At 50.1% G+C, this 21,058-nt stretch overlaps 2 protein-coding genes across 5 annotated transcripts; both read left to right on the top strand.

The window, feature by feature from the left end:
* Window positions 1-11,374, top strand: CNR2 (cannabinoid receptor 2). Of its 3 annotated transcripts, XM_014948597.1 has the most exons (7): window positions 1-302; window positions 617-755; window positions 1,190-1,403; window positions 2,272-3,619; window positions 3,739-4,108; window positions 8,887-9,160; window positions 9,284-11,374. In XM_014948597.1, exon 7 carries the CDS (start codon window positions 9,351-9,353, stop codon window positions 10,398-10,400), a length of 1,050 nt encoding a protein of 349 aa, XP_014804083.1. In that variant the 5' UTR covers window positions 1-302; window positions 617-755; window positions 1,190-1,403; window positions 2,272-3,619; window positions 3,739-4,108; window positions 8,887-9,160; window positions 9,284-9,350; the 3' UTR covers window positions 10,401-11,374. The 3 variants fall into 3 exon arrangements, with proteins under 3 accessions (XP_014804083.1, XP_014804086.1, XP_014804085.1); XM_014948600.1 differs by lacking the exons at window positions 1-302; window positions 617-755; window positions 1,190-1,403; window positions 2,272-3,619; window positions 3,739-4,108 and adding an exon at window positions 4,119-4,313; XM_014948599.1 differs by lacking the exons at window positions 1-302; window positions 617-755; window positions 1,190-1,403; window positions 2,272-3,619; window positions 3,739-4,108 and adding an exon at window positions 4,119-4,364.
* A 901-nt stretch (window positions 11,375-12,275) lies between these two features.
* Window positions 12,276-21,058, top strand: FUCA1 (fucosidase, alpha-L- 1, tissue). Of its 2 annotated transcripts, none has more exons than XM_014948724.1 (8): window positions 12,276-12,627; window positions 13,823-13,957; window positions 14,573-14,710; window positions 15,323-15,428; window positions 15,852-16,052; window positions 16,265-16,455; window positions 17,298-17,397; window positions 20,838-21,058. In XM_014948724.1, exons 1-8 carry the CDS (start codon window positions 12,284-12,286, stop codon window positions 20,976-20,978), a joined length of 1,356 nt encoding a protein of 451 aa, XP_014804210.1. In that variant the 5' UTR covers window positions 12,276-12,283; the 3' UTR covers window positions 20,979-21,058. The 2 variants fall into 2 exon arrangements, with proteins under 2 accessions (XP_014804210.1, XP_014804209.1); XM_014948723.1 differs by lacking the exon at window positions 20,838-21,058 and adding an exon at window positions 20,465-20,663.

The raw sequence follows: 21,058 nt of genomic DNA, 5'->3' as shown, positions 1-21,058 counted from the left end.
CCACACTTGTGCTGCCACAGTGACAGCAGCTCAAGCTTTTCCCTTGCCACTATTATTTTCTGTTCAGCACCTCCATTCCCTCTCAACGCAAGCGATAACACCAGCCCAGGGCAGCAGCTCCATCTGTGCTGGCACCGCAACAACCAGCAATTTGCACAGAACTTCCAGTGAAGACAAACTTCTCAGAGCTTCATTAGCCCCAAATTGAAACGCTTCCAGCTGTGATCGAGATGGATCCAACCACGTACGGATTCATGCCCAGGCGTTTCGGTGGAAACACCCACTGGTAGATGCTGCAGGAAGTAAGTAGCACAGATGAATCATTTGTTAAGTCAACAGTGAACCATTGCCCCAGTTTTATTCCATGGGTGACGAGCTTCCTCTGGTACTTGATTCTTAGAGCCATAAAAAGTAAACACCTTGGGGTTACTAAGAGTCCCATGACACACTTGAAACTAGTTAGATGTTTCCATCAGAGCCAAACATTAACCGGAGTAACAGTCTACCTAAATTTTCCTTGTGTGGGAAATGTGTTGAGTTTGTATTTTCTTAAGAATCCGCGTGAAATTATTGAGTACACAGTAACACTTAGAATATCCTTTATTCTATTTGGCAGAGGACCCCTGTTTCTCAATCAAATAAAGCCCAGGAAATCCATGGCAGTGATCTACAGGAACAAGGTGGATATTTGAATCTCTCCGGAGTGAAGAGAGAAGAGGTACAAGGCAAGCACCTCAGCAATTCAATAAAACTAGGTACCTTAATTGCTTAAAGCTCCTTATAAGTTTTATGGTTGAATAAAGCAGAGGCAGGATACTTTCTATGTAGAGATTAATTAAACCAGTGTCCACCAGTAGCCAAGTTGCATCGTCTCCAGAATAAGTTTCCTCCTCTGCACTCTGAAACCAGTTAGATGCTCAGGAGTGTCTCTGAGAAGGAATCTCCCATGTGTGACTTCAGGGTGCACACTTGTATGTACACTTACACCCAGAACAACAAACTCGGCACCAAGAGTGAAAACACCACAGGCACACAGATAGTTGTCCAAGCCCTAAGCTTTATGGCCCAGGGGCATTTAAAGGGCTTGTGCTGCAGCAGCTTCGATACAGCTGATTTCTGAACTTTGGAAATAAAAGCACATCCAGGCGTGACTCCCTGCTCACACCCTGTATGTTTTCTGTCTCAACAGCTCCCTGTGCAAACCTGCGCCAGCTCTGACTCACCAAAGCCCACAAAAGCCTTCAGCCCATTTAAATCAATCTGCCTGGTTCACATCCCATCAGCAGGAAAAAGCATTTCCACCCTCAACACACCTCAGGACACGGGGGAGCAGAGGTGGTTTTCCAGAACAGCTCACCCAGGGCACAGCACAGCCTCACGGGGACCCAGGGCAAACTCCTCAGGTGAGTCCTGTTTCACTCACCTGAACTATCCTGTGCAGAAGACAATATGGGTGGTTTTTTTTCCGAGTGTTTCCTCAAAGAGTGCAATATAAAGTCACTTTGTTTCACTCACCTGAACTATCCTGTGCAGAAGACAATAAGGGTGGTTTTTTCTCCATGTTTCCTCAAAGAGTGCAATATAAAGTCACTTTGTCTCACTCTGATTCACACCTTATCACCATGAGCAGTGCCTCCACCCTCAGCTCTGTCTGGGCCACTCCATTTTCAAATTCAGCCCCAGCACACACCAAAAGTCAGCGAAATACAAGCAAGTCACTGTCCTCCCACAAAGCATAGCCAGGCTTTCTGCAAGTGCCAGTGACTAAGTGCCCCATCATGTGAGCTATGGCCTAACAGCAGCCCCAGGGGTTGTTCCCTACTGCTCTGGGGGCAGAGACACTACTCCTGAGCAAGACGAGGGGTGATGGCTTCAAACTGGAAAGAGGGGACATTGGGATGAGATCTCAGAAAGAAATTCTTTGCTGTCAGGGTAGTGAGGCCCTTGCCCAGGTTGCCCAGAGAAGCTGTGGGTGCCCCAAAAGCAGAACATGACCCTTCATGAGAATGTAAAACTGATCACTGCTCCCAGCAGCTGACTCTGGGTACTGGGGGTTTCCCGAAGCAGGGCTGCTCACAGCTGTGTTAGCTGCAGCTGGTGTCAAGGGAAAAATCTAAGCTAGAGGGGAACAAAAAGCCCTTCCATTACAGAAGTGAGCCTTTAAGAGCTTGCTTTTACTCTGGCAGGACAATTTTGCTACAAAAGTGTGTCCAGAAACCAAATGACAAGCTTCTAGCTGTGCAGCAGTAATAGTGTTTTTTTCCTTTATAGCACACACTCCTCTGACAGAGCAACAGCTCTCATTGTGGATAGAGGAAACTTGGGTCTACATTTCACAGGATCCTGCTGGACGTGAAGCTGTGACAGAGCAGGGAATAGTCTGGGGCTGAGTGCTGCTTTTCTAACTCAGGACTGGTAAAAATTATCTTTCTGTATTTCACAAGCTCTTTACAGCCTCATCATTGTTCTTGCCAAGGAAAATTTATCAGGAGCTGAAGTAGAAGCTGTTATTTTTTTGTGACAGAGCTGATAATCTGCTTCTTCCCCTTTGCTTATAGAATAGTCCGTGAGGCCTTTCATCTTTATTGTGGTTTCTGTGCGTGAGATCCAGAGAAGGGTGTTTGGAAACACCCAGCCCTGAGCAGCACGGGAAGGGTCAGATGAGTCCCAGCTGTTCTCAAGCACCCCAGCAAATGGGGAAAAACCCTCTTCCCATCCAGGGGCCAAGAGGAAGTGCTGGGTTCCCAATTCTGCCTATTTCTCAAGCGTCCGCAGGCCGATGTCCCCGCGAGTGTCATGGGCTCCCCTGGAGAGGGCAGCCGAGCATTGCTGAACTGAGCACCGAGCTGGGACACTCCTGAGCCACCAGTAATGGCAGAGGGGACACGTATGACGTAGAGATTTAGGGAGCAGAAGGTGTAATTGCTGTAGAAAAGCATCACAAACCCATTGAATGGGGGGAACTGGGATCCACGCAGGAGGGAAGGTTGAGTTCTTGCTCGGGAGAAGACAGGTTGTGGCTGCTCTGTAGGATGTCAGAGCAGGACCTGCTGTGGGGCAGGCCAAGGAGCACAGCCTTTCCTTTGCAGCCAGCACAGCATGTGCTCCTCACTACACGTTGTATGGTCTTCACCCAACCATAATGTGGTCGATTCCTTTGGGATTTGGGGCAAACTTGCCTCTAGCCACTGACACGAAGCCTCAAGTAACAGGAGATACCCTCCCACCACAGTGCTCTGGTGTCCCCTGCCAGATGTCCCTGCTTTCCAGCAGCAAGAGCACAACCTGCAAATAAGCAGCTCCAGACTGCTGCTGCCCAGCAGAGGGGAAGAGGAGAGCAGAGAGTGGGTAGAGCAGAGACCTCAACCTCTGCAGCCTGGGTCCAGCACGACCACAGGGGTATGATGATGTAACTTCAGACCTTAAGCCATTTCCTTTCCCCTTCCACTTGCAAAAAGAAAATCAACTTGCTCTTCTGGCATTAGCAGAGTGTGTTTTTGCACAGAGAAGTGACGTGCCCACTTTCTGGGGCACAGACTGGTGCAGTTCTTCCTGTTGATGGTGTCAGGCAAGCACACAGATGGCAGATTTCTGAGCTTGCCCTTAGACCTGCCCACAGGTAGGTATATCCAGGTTTTTCAATGCCTGCCTTCTAGCTCTTTTCCTTTCCCCTCCTCTTCCACTTCCCAAGAGAAATCAGGAAAAGACCCTGAAGGTCTCTTGCCTTGAACGCTGCAGGAAAACGGAGGAAATGGAGGGACTGAGGACATTATTTCAGGGAGTCGGAGGGTTAGGCTGGTTGTGAGATGTGGCACTAGCAGCCAGGAGCAGAACACAAGACCCAGAGGGGAATGGGGAAGGAGAAAAAACCCGACACGCGTTCGCTGAAAGAATGCGAAAGAGAGCAAGAAACCAGGGGAAGGATTTGCACCAATGGATTTCCAGCCCAGGGGAATAAACCAGAATGGTACGAGAAACCCAGATGAGAGCAGGAGCGATGTGAAAGGAGAGGGAAGCGGGCGCCGTCTGCAGCTGCACAAACTGCCCTGAGAGCTGGAGAGATGGGAAGCCCCCGGGCACCCCCAGCCCGCACCGCCAGCCAGAGGAGGTGAGTGGTTTGCATTTCCTGACCCGTGGGGACATCCTACAGCCAAAGATCCTTTTTCTCACAGTAAAACATGTCGTCCCTTTGAGCCCACGGTGCTGACACGCAGGCAGGCAGACCAGGGAGACTCTGCTGTGCACGGGGAGGATCTCACGGGGAGATTCCTGGTGTTATTCAGGATAAACTGCGATGCCATGTATAACACAAGGTGGGAAAATTGTTTTTTAGGATGGATGCTTTCTTAACGAGAACACGGAAGGTAAGTGTTTAAATGACAGACTGGGGACTAACTCTTTACAGCTGGTTTTACAAAATAATAACGTTGGATATGTCAGAGCTGTTTCCAAATGTCTCGCAAGGATGAGTACGATGCTGAGCTCTCAGGCTGAGTGTTCTGCAGGAGTTAGTGTCTATTATCATTCCAGTTGTGGTGGGTTTGGTGAGTGAGAGAAGCTCTGTTGTGCCATGCTTTGTACCCAAACGGGCATTGGCAGTGCTGCTGTGTGCCTACACAACCCTGTGCTTCGAATGCTGTCACCCCGAGCAGTCACACAGGGACAGAATTGGACTCTGAATAGAAATAAAGCATAAAATCTTCAGTGTGGCATTTGTGCCAGTTATTACATGAGGGAGGTAACTCCTCTCAGCATTAAATAATGTAGTTGGAGGGATAAACCAGGCTGAGCAGCTATTTCCAAAATACTGGCAAAACTTCTCTTGCAACTAAAACAAGAAATCATGTACAAACTGAAATATTTGTAAAGTGAAAGAGATTTTGCTTCGTCAGCAAGTGAAATTTCCAAGAAGTAATGACAATTTTTGCATAAATCACTTGTTCGTACTAGGTGATCACTTAAGACATTTTATTTTATTGTAAAGATCAAATCTCTCAGAAATTCTGGTGACAAAATATTCAAGACCAGGGCTTTCAGAGTGCTGCAGGCACATCGCACTGGCTGATTGCAGCCAGAAAATGTAATTTTATGTTATCTAAGCAGCTGATATGTTAACTTATTAATCACAAGGATTCAGAGACGTCTCTGTAAGTGAAGAAACCATCCCAAGTGTTATCAGAAAGGGTGCTGCTGTGTTCAAGGCAGTGTATGTCTGACAGCTGAAATCAATCGCAGCGGTGCACTGAGATGGAAAAGGAGTTTTTCACTTGTAGATTTAATATCCGCCAAAGCCAGCGGAGTTATTAGGCTGGAGTGAGTGGGCTCACAAGCAGATCTAATGGGGGAGAAAGGTTTCTCTGCTGCTCCTGGGCACACTTTGCAGTCGGTGAGGCTGTATCAGAAATATATTACATTCCCAAATGTCTTATCTGCATTTTGTTCTGCTGGGCTCCTCGTTCATTCAGTGCGTTGCTTCCATTTGCTGCCTCCTGCGGCTCTGCTATTGTTACTGGCGCTGTCTGGGGGTTTCTCCATTGCAAGAGATGGGGTTTCCATTGTTTTATTTTGCAGAATTATTTCCCACCCTGGGAGATCCTGCTGGCAGGACGCACTTTGCTGTGCTGGGAGGAGAGTTAATCCTGTGCAGAGGGTTCCTGCTCAGCTCCTGCAGCTCCCAGGGACCCTGTCCCTCTGTGCCACAGCCTCCTGGCTCCGAAGAAGGGCGAGAAGCCCCTTTACTCTTTCTTGCTGAGCTGAAACATCAGGCAGGCAGGGACCCTGGGCTGGCTGTGGTGGTGATGCACAGCTGTGCCCGGGGCTGTAATTATTTACTCTTTCTTGCTGAGCTGAAACATCAGCCTGGCAGGCAGGGACCCTGGGCTGGTTGTGGTGGCGATGCACAGCTGTGCCCGGGGCTGTAATTCCCAGGGAGGTGGAGATCCTGCCCCTTGGAAGGGGGTTTCCACCCTGGAAGTGGGACTTGCCCCATGGAGGATGCTGCGGATGAGCTCTCCCTCGGGATCCAGATAAGGGCTGGCTTGTTTCCCAGGAGCTGAGTCGTGCAGGAGGCAGTGGGCATGAACAAACAAATGGTTGAATCCAGGAGCCCATCTGACAAGAGAAAAATGTCCCCTGGGCAGGAAAAGGCAACCTTATGTCTAAAAAAACCAAAGGTACAGGCAGTGCAAGGAAAGGGACTTTTGGCACAGTGTTTTCACTTTTTGGAGCCTCTGCAGAAGAGATCTTGTGCTGGAGCAAAGCCCTGTGCTTTCCCTCACGGACACGGGAGCTGGAAGGAGGATTTGGAGGAGTTCAGTCAGAACTGCAGAGATTCATCCTTGTCCTTCAGCCTGAGACACAACAGATGTGGGAAGAGAAGGTCTGGACTGGCTGATTGCTTCAAGCCCAGCACAGTATTTTGAACCTAAGGGTTTATCTGAATTGTATCAGCTTAATGGAGAGAGCTGTACCAGAACAGTCAGCACAGGAGTTACTTTGCCATTATAACCAAATTCTCTCCCCAGGCAACATAACATGAGGGATAGCATTTTGCTGCCCTCAGTCTCTTGCCTAATGTTCAGCACAGTTTCCAAGCTCCTAAATATGTTTGTTGGACATTATACAACTGCAGATACTGAGAATTTAAGACAGTCCTGGGAATGCTGGCCGCAATTAGTACATGTCAAGGTGATGCTGGAGTCTGCTTAATTAAGAGATGTCTTGGTTTGGCTGCTAGGGTTTTGGCTGGGGAGTTTTGGGTACTCAAGGAGGCAGCTGCTGCCCTGGTGGCCCCTGGTGAGCCCTGAGATATGCCAAAGTCCATCTGTCCACTAAATCCATCTCTCTCTGGAGAGGGAGATGTTGTCAGATTTAATAACAGCAGTTAGTAATTACTGCTGCTGCCCTTGTAGCGTTCCTGCGAAGAGCTGCAGGAAACAAGAGTGCTGAGATGTGAGTGCAACATCTCCGGTCCTGCGTGATTACCCCATGCCAGAGCCTGATGTAAGAGGAGAGAGGTTTGCTGCAACACTGAGCCACAGTTCAGCCCAAAGTCCAGGACTTCTCCAGCCTGATATGCCAAGAAATACAAATCAGGGATGAATTGCTCTGGCTGTAATATGCACCGAACGCCCTGCAACCGCCGCTGTTGAAGCCCAGATGGGCAGGCAGGGGCAAAGTTTGGGCCTCGGGCTCTTCTCCATCACCTCCCGGGCAGCATCTCAAGTGCTCGGGGGTATTTTGCGACTACTGCAAAACACAGAAACAGTGATGGGTGCCAGGGGATTGGGGGAATTGGTGGGGAAGGACGTGATGAAGACAGGTATTAAGTACGTGTCACTGCTAAGATGTGTGGACAGAGGTTTCTACTGTGTTGGTCACTGCTGGTTATTGTCACCTCTAAAGACAGCCGTTGCATTTGCTGAATTTCAAAAAAACAGACAGAGAAACCACAGAGGTTTCTACTGTGTTGGTCACTGCTGGCTATTGTCAACTCTAAAGAGAGCCAGTGCCTTTGCTGAATTTCAAAAAACAGACAGAGAAACCGCAGATGGTTGTCTACAGGTGCCTGGAGCCCAGCAGTGCAGCAGCCTGGTCCCAGCCAGGCGTTCGCTCTGCTCCCCGGGTAGCTGTAGCCATCACACATCCTGTCCCCTGTGGCTTGCGTGTTTTGGGCATTTCCTCTTTCGAAAGATCACTGAGGGCAGGGAGAGACCGTGGCGTGTTTGTTCTGGGGGAAAGGGAACACTGTCCACTGCATTTGCTGAATTTCAAAAAAACAGACAGAGAAACCACAGATGGTTGTCTACAGGTGCCTGGAGCCCAGCAGTGCAGCAGCCCGGCCCCAGCCAGGCGTTAACTCTGCTCCTTGGGTAGCTGTAGCCATCACACATCCTGTCCCCTGTGGCTTGCGTGTTTTGGGCATTTCCTCTTTCGAAAGATCACTGAGGGCAGGGAGAGACCGTGGCGTGTTTGTTCTGGGGGAAAGGGAACACTGTCCACCCACTGCTTTCCTCCAGCAGCAGGAGTCACGGCCCCATTGCCTGGATGGGGGATCCTGGATACTCGAAGCCAGGCAGATGCTTTTAGGAAGGGGGTTCCTGTCCCCCTGCACCCTTTGTAGCAGGGCAGTATGACCTGTTGGTGTGTGGCACTCGGGACACAGCATCTCTCTGCTAATAAGGGAGCTTTAGTGTATCCCACACCCACCTCTTCACTCGGGACACAGCATCTCTCTGCTAATAAGGCAGCTTTAGTGTATCCCACACCCACTCTTTGTCTGCTCTCTATAACCCAGTCCAGGATGACCTTGTTCCCCCTGTTACATGAAGAAACACAAAGCAGCTGAGCTCTCAGTGAAAGAGTATTTCGTCTAAAGGATGAACATAATCAAGAGCAAGAATGGGAGAAAAATAACATCCGAAGGACAAGCTCATCAGTGTAATGAAGATGAAGGGATTTAAATGCATTAAATGGCAGAAGTGTAGAGAAAAACACAACTTTGCTGCCACAGAGTGCACCGAGCAGCTCAAAGGCATTTCCCTCCATCACAGCTCTGCTGAAGCTAAAAGTATTGATAGAATTAACCTAATCCTGGGGATGGACAGGGGTTCTCAGTTTCAGGTGCTCTAACTCCTGCATGTCCCCATTGTTATGTCCAATTTACACTCTAATATCAATGTTAAACAATAACTTTTAATCACTCTGACCATGGGACAGACTAAGTCATGACACAGGGATTATGGGGGGAGAAACACGACTTTAATGAGGCCGAGCTTTATAAGACTGCAACAGACAAGCTTAAATTTAAAACCAGTCTTGTAATTTGTTGTGTTCGAACAGCTTTGGTGAAGAATAAATCCTTCAAAGTACACTTTGTCTTCCCAGATGAGTCGTACGGAGTCCCTGGCAGCGCAATATCTCTCATCCTTCTCCATCGTACAATTCTCAGCGTTGCTGCTTCCCTCTTGTGGTAAGAAAACAGCCCGAGAGACAGAGGTGGTACGGACTACGGACACGGTACGGACTACGGACACGGTACGGACCTGGTACCCATGGGCTGCGATAGACGGGTCTCGGCCAAATCACCAGTGGGACAAAGCCTGGATCTCTGCTGGGAAAGGGTGGAATTGGCTCCAGCATTTGGGCTGTGGACCTGAAAGTAGGTCTCCCTGGGCTACTTTCCTTTTGCTTGCTTCCATCTAAAGGGAGGGATGTGTCTGAGTGGGTTGAATTTATTGCTCATTGTGCTCCTGTAAATCCCCTTCCTCTTGGTCTTTTTCAGAGCATCCAAAGAAGTGCAGAAGGAAGCAAAACCACTCTCTGCAAGCTCCTGGCTCTAGTTAATTACAATGGATATTTGTAAAACACATGAAAATGCCTCCAAGTGCAGTGCGAGCACCATGGAGTGCTTCATGGTCCTCAGCACACAAGCACAGAAGATAAGCATTGCCACACTGTGCGGCCTCTTTGGGACACTGTGCGTTTTTGAGAACTCTTTGGTGTTGTACTTGATCTTCTCCTCCCCTGGGACCAGGAGAAAGCCTTCCTACATCTTTATCAGCAGCCTGGCCTTGGCTGACATTCTGGCCAGCATCATCTTCGTCTGCAGTTTTGTTAACTTCCACGTCTTTAATGAAACTGATTTCTCTAAAGAAATGTACCTGCTGCAGCTGGGAGGGGTGAACACGGCCTTCTCTGCCTCCCTGAGCAGCTTGCTGCTGATGGCCCTGGACCGCTACATCTCCATCAGCCGGCCCTCCGAGTACAAGCTCCTCATGACAGGGAAGAGAGCGTGGGTAGCCCTGGGGGTGCTCTGGGTGACATGTGCAATCATTGCTTCCCTGCCCCTCCTGGGCTGGAACTGCTGCACGCTTAATTCCACCTGCTCCGAGCTCTTCCCCTTTGTGGATGAGAACTATATGTCGAGCTGGATCTTCTTCATCATAGTCCTGCTGGGGTGTATCATCTACGCCTACACGCATGTGCTATGGAAGGCTCACCAGCACGCGGCCTACATGGAGAAGCACCAAGTGCAGGTGGGGAAGCAAAACACCAGGATGAGGATGGACGTCATGCTGGCCAAGACCCTTGTCATGGTGCTGACTGTCCTCGTGCTGTGCTGGTCCCCGGTCCTCGTTCTCATGATCTACAGCATCTTTGCTAAGCTGAGCAATTACCTGCGCAAGGTGTTTGCCTTCTGCAGCACCCTCTGCCTGCTCAATTCCATGGTGAACCCCATTATTTATGCCCTGCGGAGCAAGGAGCTATATTCCTCCCTGAGGATGGTCTTTTCTCGCTTCAGAAGGCAGCTGAAGGCCTCTGAGGAAAGCCCAGAAGCAGAGAGCACCCACAAATCCTCCATGATAGAGACTGTCTGCGAGGACATGCGCGTAACATAGGGAGGCAGCTGTGGGAAGTCCATGCTCAGGCTGGCAGAAGGAGTCTGGATCCCTTCTATTCTTTTCTCTTTTTGTGGAGGTCCTGAGAGACGGGGGCTCAGATGCCTGTCATGGAGCCAGCTCCCACGGATGTTATTCTTAGGCGCTGGGATGTAAAGTGCACAGACTTACACAGGCAGCTGGTCCCCAAGCTGCAGAGAAACCAGTACCACATCAATGTGCCAGCCACGAGGCAGCAGATATTGCTGTGCCCCAGAACAGCAGATCCGAACATTTTATGACAATTCCTCCTGCTTGGCCTCCTTCCTGGCCTATCCTCCTAACCCATTTTTCTTATATTCAGTGGTGTCTTCCTTATATTCCCTTAAAATGTAGCCAACCTCACATAAAACACTCCGCAGACCTTCAGTTTCTCTAGAAATCCCCAGGCATCACATAACTCCCTCTAAACCCCTTAAGCGAGCGCGGGCAGAGTTATACAAGCATTGTCAGCAAAGTGCTAACAGCACATTGCTACATGGCAGAGGTACATCTATTTATACCAGGCTTGAATACCGTCCCGGTTACGTATTAGCAGCATGGTGACAAAAGGTCTTCAGGTCCTGGAAAGGTGGCAGAGAACAACATCGAGTCGTGACGGGGTCCTGACGATGGTTAATGCCTCGCTGCATCGCGTGGGAGCAGGAGGGATCTCGATCCTTGCTGGGAAAGCTGTAGGTGATTTCTCTGGACTCGCTTGCAGATGGTCCCAGCTAATCCTGTCTTGCAGCATTTAGGGTCATATTGATTTTAGCGTCTCATTCTTTATGGAAAACCAAAATGCTCTCACTGTGGCTTACGGACTATGCCATAGTTGAGGGTTACGAGGCGGACGGGACACTGCAGGTGGCATGTTTCTTGCAGCAAATTTAAGGGAAGCTAACCTGTGCCACACAGGTATTTGTTGGATGTTATGTGATTAAACATTAAAGACATTTTCTAGCCTTTTCTTTCACGGAATCACGGAATTGTTGGAGTTGGAAGGGACCTTCTAGAGATCATCCAGTCCAACTCCCCTGCCAAAGCAGGGTTGCCCAGAGCACATCACTCAGGAGCATCCAGGCAGCGCTTGAAGATCTCCAGATTTGGGACTCCCCACCCTCCCTGGGCCGCCTGTTCCAGGGCTCTGCCACCCTCACCCCAAAGAAGTTCTTCCTCAGATTGAGTGGAACTTCCCATGTTCCAACTTGTGCCCGTTGCCCCTCGTCCTGTCACTGGGAACCCCTGAAAAGAGTCTGGCTCCATCCTCATTAACCTCCAGGGCACAAACTCCTCCAGACGACGGGTTTAAGCCCAAGCTGGGGCAGGTACTCTGAGCGTGAGGAACCCCACAGGTTTTTTTGCAGATTACTCAAACCAGGTACCTTGAGCTGCAAAACACACAGGGAGAGCAAAGTGGGATGGGGCCCTTTGCCAGTGTCCTGGAGCTCCCGAAACACCTCTGACGGGGATGAGCCTGGCCTGGGACACGGCCGCGAGGCTCTTGGACTCTGCCCTGTTTCCCCAGAGGATACACTTAGCCCTCACGTGCGGGTTTTGGAGCCAGGCCCCAGGCCTGCCCCGGCTGCCCAGTCGGAGACAGGTCTCATGCAGGCCCTGTGGCCGTGAGGCCAACCCGATGGGCTCTGCCCTGGCCCCTCACGGGATGGACACAGCGGCTCAAACCGCACCAAGGGGCACACAGGCAGCTAGAGCCGGGCTGGGATAGGAAGAGGAAAGGGGCGGCCATCCCCGCAGCCAGGCGGAGCGCAGCCTCGAACCCGCGGCCCCTGGGGCAGCGATGGCGGCACCCCGCCGTTCCCTCGGTAGCCGTGGCGGCGGCCGCGCTGACGTCACGCGGCAGCATGGCGGCCGTGGGGCTGCTGTGGGTGGCGGCGGCGCTGGGGCCGGTGCTGGCCGGGTCGCGCTACCGCCCGGACTGGGCCAGCCTGGACGCCAGGCCGCTGCCGGCTTGGTTCGACCAGGCCAAGGTGGGGGTGTTCGTGCACTGGGGGGTGTTCTCCGTCCCGGCCTGGGGCTCCGAGTGGTTCTGGTGGCACTGGCAGGGCCAGCACCGCCCCGACTACCAGCGCTTCGTGCAGCGCCGGTTCCCGCCCGGCACCACCTACGCCGACTTCGCGCCCCACTTCACCGCCCACGACTTCCAGCCCCGCGAGTGGGCCCGGCTCTTCCAACGGGCTGGGGCCAGGTCAGCACCCGGCACCGCCCGGGGATCCCTCAGGGGACGGAGGGTGGGTCTGGGGATCCCTGAGGGAGTGGAGGAGCCATTTTGGGGGATCTGTGAGGGGATGGGGTCCCTGGTCACTAAGTGGATGGAGGAGCCATGTTTGGGGGTCCCTGAGGGGATGGCGAGTCCGTGAGGGGGTGAGTGCCCTGTCTGGGAGTCCTTGAGCAGATGGGGGAGCCATTTTGGAGGATCTGTGAGGGGATGGGGGTCCCTGGTCACTAAGTGGATGGAGGAGCCATGTCTGGGGTCCTTGAGGGGATGGGGTGTGGGTTTGGGGGTCCCTGAGGGGATGGCAAGTCCCTGAGGGAATGAGAGCCATGCTTGGGGGGTCCCTGAGGGAATGGAGGAGCCATTTCTGGGGATCTGTGAAGGGATGGGGGTCTCTGGTCACTGAGTGGATGGGGGAGCCATGTCTGGGGGCCCCTGAGGAGATGGGGTGTGGGTCTGGGGTCCCTGAGGGAATGGCAAGTCCCTGAGGGGATGAGTGCCATGCCTGAGGGAATGGAGGAGCCATTTCTGGGGATCTGTGAAGGGATGGGGGTCTCTGGTCACTGAGTGGATGGGGGAGCCATGTCTGGGGGCCCCTGAGGAGATGGGGTGTGGGTCTGGGGTCCCTGAGGGAATGGCAAGTCCCTGAGGGGATGAGTGCCATGCCTGAGGGAATGGAGGAGCCATTTCTGGGGATCTGTGAGGAGATGAAGGGGTTCCTGGTCACTGAGCAGACGGGGAAGCCATGTCTTGGGATCCCTGAGGGGATGAAAAGGCCTGGAGAGGATGGGGGGATTGTGCCTGGGGTCCCCAGGAGGATGCAGGGGTCCCTGAGGGGGTGGAAGGCCCAAGTCTGGGGATCCCTGAGGGACTGGGGGTCCCTGAGCAGTGCTGGAGATCCCTGAGGAGTCGTGCCCAGGGTGCTGAGGAGATGATGGGTCTTGCTACTTCCCAAGTTTCGATTGTTCATTCTTTTCAATATGAAAATCCATTAAAAAACTCTATTATTCTTGTAGTTGCATCTAAATTTAAAGGTAAGAAAAGAGGGCCCCTCACAGCATGGTTATTCAGTCCCTTGCTCTCTTAGTGGCTGGGTTTGCCAGTGAGGCTGGGGAATATCTTAGGTAGTTCCTTTGTCATCCTGATCAAGTATTTTTTTTCCCCTCAGGTATGTGGTACTGACCACGAAGCACCATGAAGGCTTCACCAACTGGGGGTCTCCTGTGTCCTGGAACTGGAATTCTCTGGACACGGGGCCCCACCGAGATCTTGTAGGAGAGTTGGGACAAGCCCTCAGGGAGAGGTATGGCACTGCCAAACCATGCTCTTCCCAGTGACTGTGTGCATTGAATTCTCTTGACCATGCTTGATGAACAGCAGAAAACGAAGAGATTAATATGAAACAGCAGGGCTTGCAAAGTCATGATATCTTCTGTGAAATAATAGGGCCTGGAGCATCTCTCTTATGAGGAGAGGCCAAGGGACTTGGGTCTTTTTAGTCTGGAGAAGGGAAGGCTGAGGGGGGATCTGATCAACGCCTATAAATACATAAAGGGTGGGTGTCAGGAGGATGGGGCTGGTCTTTTCTCAGTGGTGCCCAGGGACAGGACAAGAGGAAATGGGCACAAACTTGAACATAGGAAGTTCCACCTAAGCATGAGGAGGAACTTCTTCACTGTGAGGGTGTCAGAGTCCTGGAAGAGGCTGCCCAGAGAGGTGGTGGGGTCTCCTTCTCTGGAGACATTCCAAACCCTCCTGGACACGTTCCTGTGGGAACTGCTTTGATCGTGGGGTTGGACTAGATGATTTCCAGAGGTCCCTTCCAACCCCGTATCATTCTGTGATTCTGTGATCTAATCTGCCACTGGTTCTTAGTCCCTGCTGCCTAACTCTTTCCTCTGTGTTTTTTGTCCTTCAGCAACATACGCTACGGACTGTATCACTCTCTCTTAGAGTGGTTTAATCCGCTCTATCTGGCTGACAAAGAAAGTGGCTTCAAGACCCAGAACTTCGTTTTAAAGAAGACCATGCCAGAACTTTATGATCTTGTCTTAACGTAAGAGCTGGAACCAGTTAGGAATCGGGAGCCTTTCCTGATTTCAGTACTGCAGATAAGATACAAAGTGTATGCAGAGAAGAGAAGTGACAAATGCTAATTATTGGTTATTAGAAAAGGGGTTCATGTTTGCCCCGTGGACAGTCTAACTTGTAGAATAAGGTAGAGACAAATTTTTCATGCAGAGTGGCTTTGAAAGTGGAGTGAGCTGCCTAGTGTGTAGTAGAGTAGAAGAGCAATTTCACTGTGAATTTGCATCCTTGCCTTGCTTGTCCTTGTGGACAAAAACACAAGGCTTGGACACATGTTGCTCAGAATGGCTGTTGTATCAGGTCAAGAATATCCCTTGTAATTGCCTTTGAGAGGTAATCTTCCATTTTTTTGGAAGAATTGCACCCTCTCTTGAGCCATGCTTAACACATCATTCTTTGCTGCTGCAAGAACCTCACTTAAAGCTTTGTCTGAAGCAGAAAGTGATAGTGTAAACTTCCTGGTAATGTCAGGCAATAGGAAGAGGAAGTGAAGCTAGAACTCCAGACGCAAGAAACGCAGCGCTTCCTTTGTGATAGGAGAAAATGAGCCATTTTGAAATAACATTCATCTCTCTGTCAGATATAAACCAGATTTGATTTGGTCGGATGGAGACTGGGAAGCTCCGGAGTCATACTGGAATTCTACCTCTTTCCTTGCCTGGCTTTATAACGATAGTCCCGTGAAGGTATCGCTTTCAGCTGCCCCTCATGGCCATTGGAGTTTTATGGGTATGGAAATTGTGGCAGCAGTGAGATATGAATGTGAGCAAATGAGAAACCTGCTTGACAGATGCCAGATGTGCTTTATTCTTTCACAAAAAATAAGCCTGCACTGTCTTCTTACAAGAAGACTAGTGGCCTCACAGCACATGTGAGAGGCTCAGAGGCCAGGAACCTTGTTGCCTCAACCAGAGTGAATAGAGAGAGGTTCTCCCAGAGAGGGATTCAGCCTTCTCTGGATGATCCTTTCTCTCTTTCCTTTGATTACACCGGGGGTTTAGGTGCTTATCTCCTAACTTTGATGCCTTTGCTAACTTAAGAGGGATGGATATAAGCTGAAAAGTCCAGGACAAAGCATTCTCCCTACTGAGCTGAGTTCCTTCTTTCAGGACACTGTTGTCGTTAACGATCGTTGGTGCAAAAACTGCTCTTGCCAACATGGAGGCTACTACAATTGTGCTGACAAATACAAACCAGGGATCCTGCCAACTCACAAGTGGGAGATGTGCTCCTCCATCGACAAGCTTTCCTGGGGCTATCGAAGCAACATGAAAATTTCTGAGCTAATGGATGAAGCAAGTATCATTGAGGTAAGAAATCTGAAATCAAAATAAGATGGGGGGAGAGTTACAGAGAATTAGAGGTTTCCTTCATCCTCCAACTTGCAGAAAGAGTCGTCCTGTGTTTCATACAACTGGGCTGGAGTTAAAGGAGCATTTGATGAGGACAAAGCCCTCCTCGGGTTTCTTTGTTGTCGGAAGTGAAGATAATGCAATTTGTTACCTTGGTTTATCTGTCACAGGAGCTAGTGCAGACTGTGAGCTTTGGAGGCAACTACCTTCTCAATGTGGGACCTACAAAAGAGGGGGTGATTGTTCCCATCTTCCAAGAAAGACTTCTTGCCCTCGGGAGGTGGCTGGACACTAACGGGGAGGCAATTTATGAATCGAAGCCATGGAGGGTACAGATGGAGAACAGCACAGACACGGTCTGGTAAGGACTCTGTTGCTCGGTACCCTTGGGGCTGGGGTTTCAAGAGTTGACATTTTTATCCTATTTTTTCTTAAATTTGGTGCACTCTGAAACGTTGCCATCAGGTGCAGATGGTGTTTAGGTAACATCCTACAATCAGAGTGCTCCGTTACTGCCCTGGGGTGTTACCTAAGGAATATTTTGCTTGAAAGAAGAGAATAAAAATTGGGACTTCATCCATCTTGCTTCATTTGGAAAAAAACCCAACTCTTCCTTTCAAAAAATATCCGTGCTGGTGCTGTTAGGACTGTTGTAAGCAGTGGACCTGGCTAGTTTGAGTTGCACAAATGTGGATCATCCAAACACATACAGTTTGTAAATATAGTGATATTTGCTTTTAAGCTGTTATATAATAATACTAATCATTGTTACCCAACGGTTAGGTTTATACTGAGAAGGGGACGGTGAGTCAAGAGCTAGAAATTGCTACAAAACAGAGGGGTTTTTTTGTTTTTGTTTTTTTTTTTGGTGTGCCCAAGTGTGTTCAGTCTGGAAATACAGAGCAATGATCAGGACAAGTGGTGTATCCGCTCTGTTGACCCCACACTGAGGCAAGGACAGCTCGGCAAATGACATTTGCTTTCAGGAAGCACGCACGGACTTTGTTTGGGTTTCATCAGCCAGTGCTGACTGGTTAGATGGTGGGTCCAAAGTGGCAGGTTTTGGAATGAGGGGGAAGTAGGTGACCCCTGTGCGGTGACAACAGATGAGCCCGTGCTCTCGTGCTGTCTGGAAAGGTCAAGCTCGTGTCTGGTTCTCTCTCTGGTGGGGCTCTTCACCTCGCTGAACTCTTGCTCTCTCAGGTACACCTCTAAGGGCCTGGTTGTCTACGCCATCTTTCTGATCTGGCCTCAGGACAACGTTTTGAAGCTGTCCTCACCCACTCCATCCCCAGCCACACAAGTAAGGAACTTGAGAAAAAGCTAACGTGCTCTGAGAGCCCATCTTGGGCACGTGGGGGTTGGGAAGGTCCAACCTGGCTTCATTTGGAAGTTGAGGGGAGTGTTCTTTTTGTTTTGGGGTGCTCTGGCCTCCCTTCAGATCCTCACAGCCTCCCTGGTTGCTCTCCAGGCTTTACCTCACTGTTCAACACAGAGCATGGGGTAGGACTTGCTGGGACAGGCTCACAGGCTGCAGTGGAACAGGCAGAGACACTTTTCCCCCCACCTCCCCGAGTCTTTTGTCCCTATTGACACAGGGAGGTGAAGCAAATAACGAGCCTCACACATGGAAGGGATCCCTGGTATTGCATTTCACATTCAAATCAGGTGCACTGACCCGCTAATTGTCAATGTAATGGGATGTGACGCAAATGGCTAGAGTGCCCTTTGCTCTAAACAAACAGGTAAAGCCTTCTTAGTAAAAAAAAAAAAAAAAAAAAAAGCACAAAATAACCCCATATTCATCTCCAGGCTTTGGTAGACATTATTATGTAAAGCAGCTGCGTAACCCCGTGCTTACCTCCTAACTTTGATGCCTTTGCTAACTTAAGAGGGATGGATATAAGCTGAAAAGTCCAGGACAAAGCATTCTCCCTACTGAGCTGAGTTCCTTCTTTCAGGACACTGTTGTCGTTAACGATCGTTGGTGCAAAAACTGCTCTTGCCAACATGGAGGCTACTACAATTGTGCTGACAAATACAAACCAGGGATCCTGCCAACTCACAAGTGGGAGATGTGCTCCTCCATCGACAAGCTTTCCTGGGGCTATCGAAGCAACATGAAAATTTCTGAGCTAATGGATGAAGCAAGTATCATTGAGGTAAGAAATCTGAAATCAAAATAAGATGGGGGGAGAGTTACAGAGAATTAGAGGTTTCCTTCATCCTCCAACTTGCAGAAAGAGTCGTCCTGTGTTTCATACAACTGGGCTGGAGTTAAAGGAGCATTTGATGAGGACAAAGCCCTCCTTGGTTTTCTTTGTTGTCGGAAGTGAAGATAATGCAATTTGTTACCTTGGTTTATCTGTCACAGGAGCTAGTGCAGACTGTGAGCTTTGGAGGCAACTACCTTCTCAATGTGGGACCTACAAAAGAGGGGGTGATTGTTCCCATCTTCCAAGAAAGACTTCTTGCCCTCGGGAGGTGGCTGGACACTAACGGGGAGGCAATTTATGAATCGAAGCCATGGAGGGTACAGATGGAGAACAGCACAGACACGGTCTGGTAAGGACTCTGTTGCTCGGTACCCTTGGGGCTGGGGTTTCAAGAGTTGACATTTTTATCCTATTTTTTCTTAAATTTGGTGCACTCTGAAACGTTGCCATCAGGTGCAGATGGTGTTGAGGTAACATCCTATAATCAGAGTGCTCTGTTACTGCCCTGGGGTGTTACCTAAGGAATATTTTGCTTGAAAGAAGAGAACAAAAATTGGGATTTCATCCATCTTGCTTCATTTGGAAAAAAACCCAACTCTTCCTTTAAAAAAATATCCATGCTGGTGCTGTTAGGACTGTGTAAGCAGTGGACCTGGCTAGTTTGAGTTGCACAAATGTGGATCATCCAAACACATACAGTTTGTAAATATAGTGATATTTGCTTTTAAGCTGTTATATAATAATACTAATCATTGTTACCCAACGGTTAGGTTTATACTGAGAAGGGGACGGTGAGTCAAGAGCTAGAAATTGCTACAAAACAGAGGGGTTTTTTTGTTTTTGTTTTTTTTTTTGGTGTGCCCAAGTGTGTTCAGTCTGGAAATACAGAGCAATGATCAGGACAAGTGGTGTATCCGCTCTGTTGACCCCACACTGAGGCAAGGACAGCTCGGCAAATGACATTTGCTTTCAGGAAGCACGCACGGACTTTGTTTGGGTTTCATCAGCCAGTGCTGACTGGTTAGATGGTGGGTCCAAAGTGGCAGGTTTTGGAATGAGGGGGAAGTAGGTGACCCCTGTGCGGTGACAACAGATGAGCCCGTGCTCTCGTGCTGTCTGGAAAGGTCAAGCTCGTGTCTGGTTCTCTCTCTGGTGGGGCTCTTCACCTCGCTGAACTCTTGCTCTCTCAGGTACACCTCTAAGGGCCTGGTTGTCTACGCCATCTTTCTGATCTGGCCTCAGGACAACGTTTTGAAGCTGTCCTCACCCACTCCATCCCCAGCCACACAAGTAAGGAACTTGAGAAAAAGCTAACGTGCTCTGAGAGCCCATCTTGGGCACGTGGGGGTTGGGAAGGTCCAACCTGGCTTCATTTGGAAGTTGAGGGGAGTGTTCTTTTTGTTTTGGGGTGCTCTGGCCTCCCTTCAGATCCTCACAGCCTCCCTGGTTGCTCTCCAGGCTTTACCTCACTGTTCAACACAGAGCATGGGGTAGGACTTGCTGGGACAGGCTCACAGGCTGCAGTGGAACAGGGAGAGACACTTCTTCCCCCCCTCCCCGAGTCTTTTGTCCCTATTGACACAGGGAGGTGAAGCAAATAACGAGCCTCACACATGGAAGGGATCCCTGGTATTGCATTTCACATTCAAATCAGGTGCACTGACCCGCTAATTGTCAATGTAATGGGATGTGACGCAAATGGCCAGAGTGCCCTTTGCTCTAAACAAACAGGTAAAGCCTTCTTAGTAAAAAAAAAAAAAAAAAAAAAAGCACAAAATAACCCCATATTCATCTCCAGGCTTTGGTAGACATTATTATGTAAAGCAGCTGCGTAACCCCTTGTCAATGTAATGGGATGTGACGCAAATGGCCAGAGTGCCCTTTGCTCTAAACAAACAGGGAAAGCCTTCTAAAAAAAAAAAAAAAAAAAAAGGCCAAAAAACCAAACCAAACAACGAATTACAGTTTGGCCCCCAAAATATCCTGCGTGTTACCTTTTGATGGGTGGAAATGTGCGGGACCAGTTTGGCTGTAGGGGGAAAATGCTGTACAGAGACTGCAGGAGCCTTGTGGGTGCAGTGGGGGGTTCCAGTGGGGAGGGAGCAGCTGGGTGAGCTACGACCGAGTGTTTCCCCCTCTCCTCCTCCTCTGCAGGTGACGATGTTGGGGTTTGCAGGGACTCTGAAGTGGCAGGAGTCCCCGGGTAAAGGGCTGCTCGTAACGTTGCCCCTCATGCCTCCCTCTCCTCTGCCTCCCCAGCCTGGCTGGGCTGTCAAGCTTGAAGGTGTGAAGTGACGCTGCGGGATGGAAGCAGCAGCCCCTCTGGCCTTACTTTTATATGGAGTTTGAGAGTATTTTTCGTGTTACCTTTTGATGGGTGGAAATGTGCGGGACCAGTTTGGCTGTAGGGGGAAAATGCTGTACAGAGACTGCAGGAGCCTTGTGGGTGCAGTGGGGGGTTCCAGTGGGGAGGGAGCAGCTGGGTGAGCTACGACCGAGTGTTTCCCCCTCTCCTCCTCCTCTGCAGGTGACGATGTTGGGGCTTGCAGGGACTCTGAAGTGGCAGGAGTCCCCGGGTAAAGGGCTGCTCGTAACGTTGCCCCTCATGCCTCCCTCTCCTCTGCCTCCCCAGCCTGGCTGGGCTGTCAAGCTTGAAGGTGTGAAGTGACGCTGCGGGATGGAAGCAGCAGCCCCTCTGGCCTTACTTTTATATGGAGTTTGAGAGTATTTTTCATTCGGTGTTGAATA

Source organism: Calidris pugnax, unplaced genomic scaffold, assembly GCF_001431845.1.
Source record: "Calidris pugnax isolate Ruff unplaced genomic scaffold, ASM143184v1 scaffold162, whole genome shotgun sequence".
NCBI classification, from domain to species: Eukaryota; Metazoa; Chordata; class Aves; order Charadriiformes; family Scolopacidae; genus Calidris; species Calidris pugnax.
This window is presented reverse-complemented; position numbering and strand designations above follow the sequence as displayed.

Coding starts and splice junctions, on each gene's coding strand:
- FUCA1 (XM_014948724.1), top strand. CDS start 12,284: ATGGCGGCCGTGGGGCTGCTGTGGGTGGCGGCGGCGCTGGGGCCGGTG. Junction 15,429..15,851: donor ATAACGATAGTCCCGTGAAG/GTATCGCTTTCA, acceptor TCCTTCTTTCAG/GACACTGTTGTCGTTAACGA. Junction 17,398..20,837: donor CTCCATCCCCAGCCACACAA/GTAAGGAACTTG, acceptor CCTCCTCTGCAG/GTGACGATGTTGGGGCTTGC.
- CNR2 (XM_014948597.1), top strand. CDS start 9,351: ATGGATATTTGTAAAACACATGAAAATGCCTCCAAGTGCAGTGCGAGC.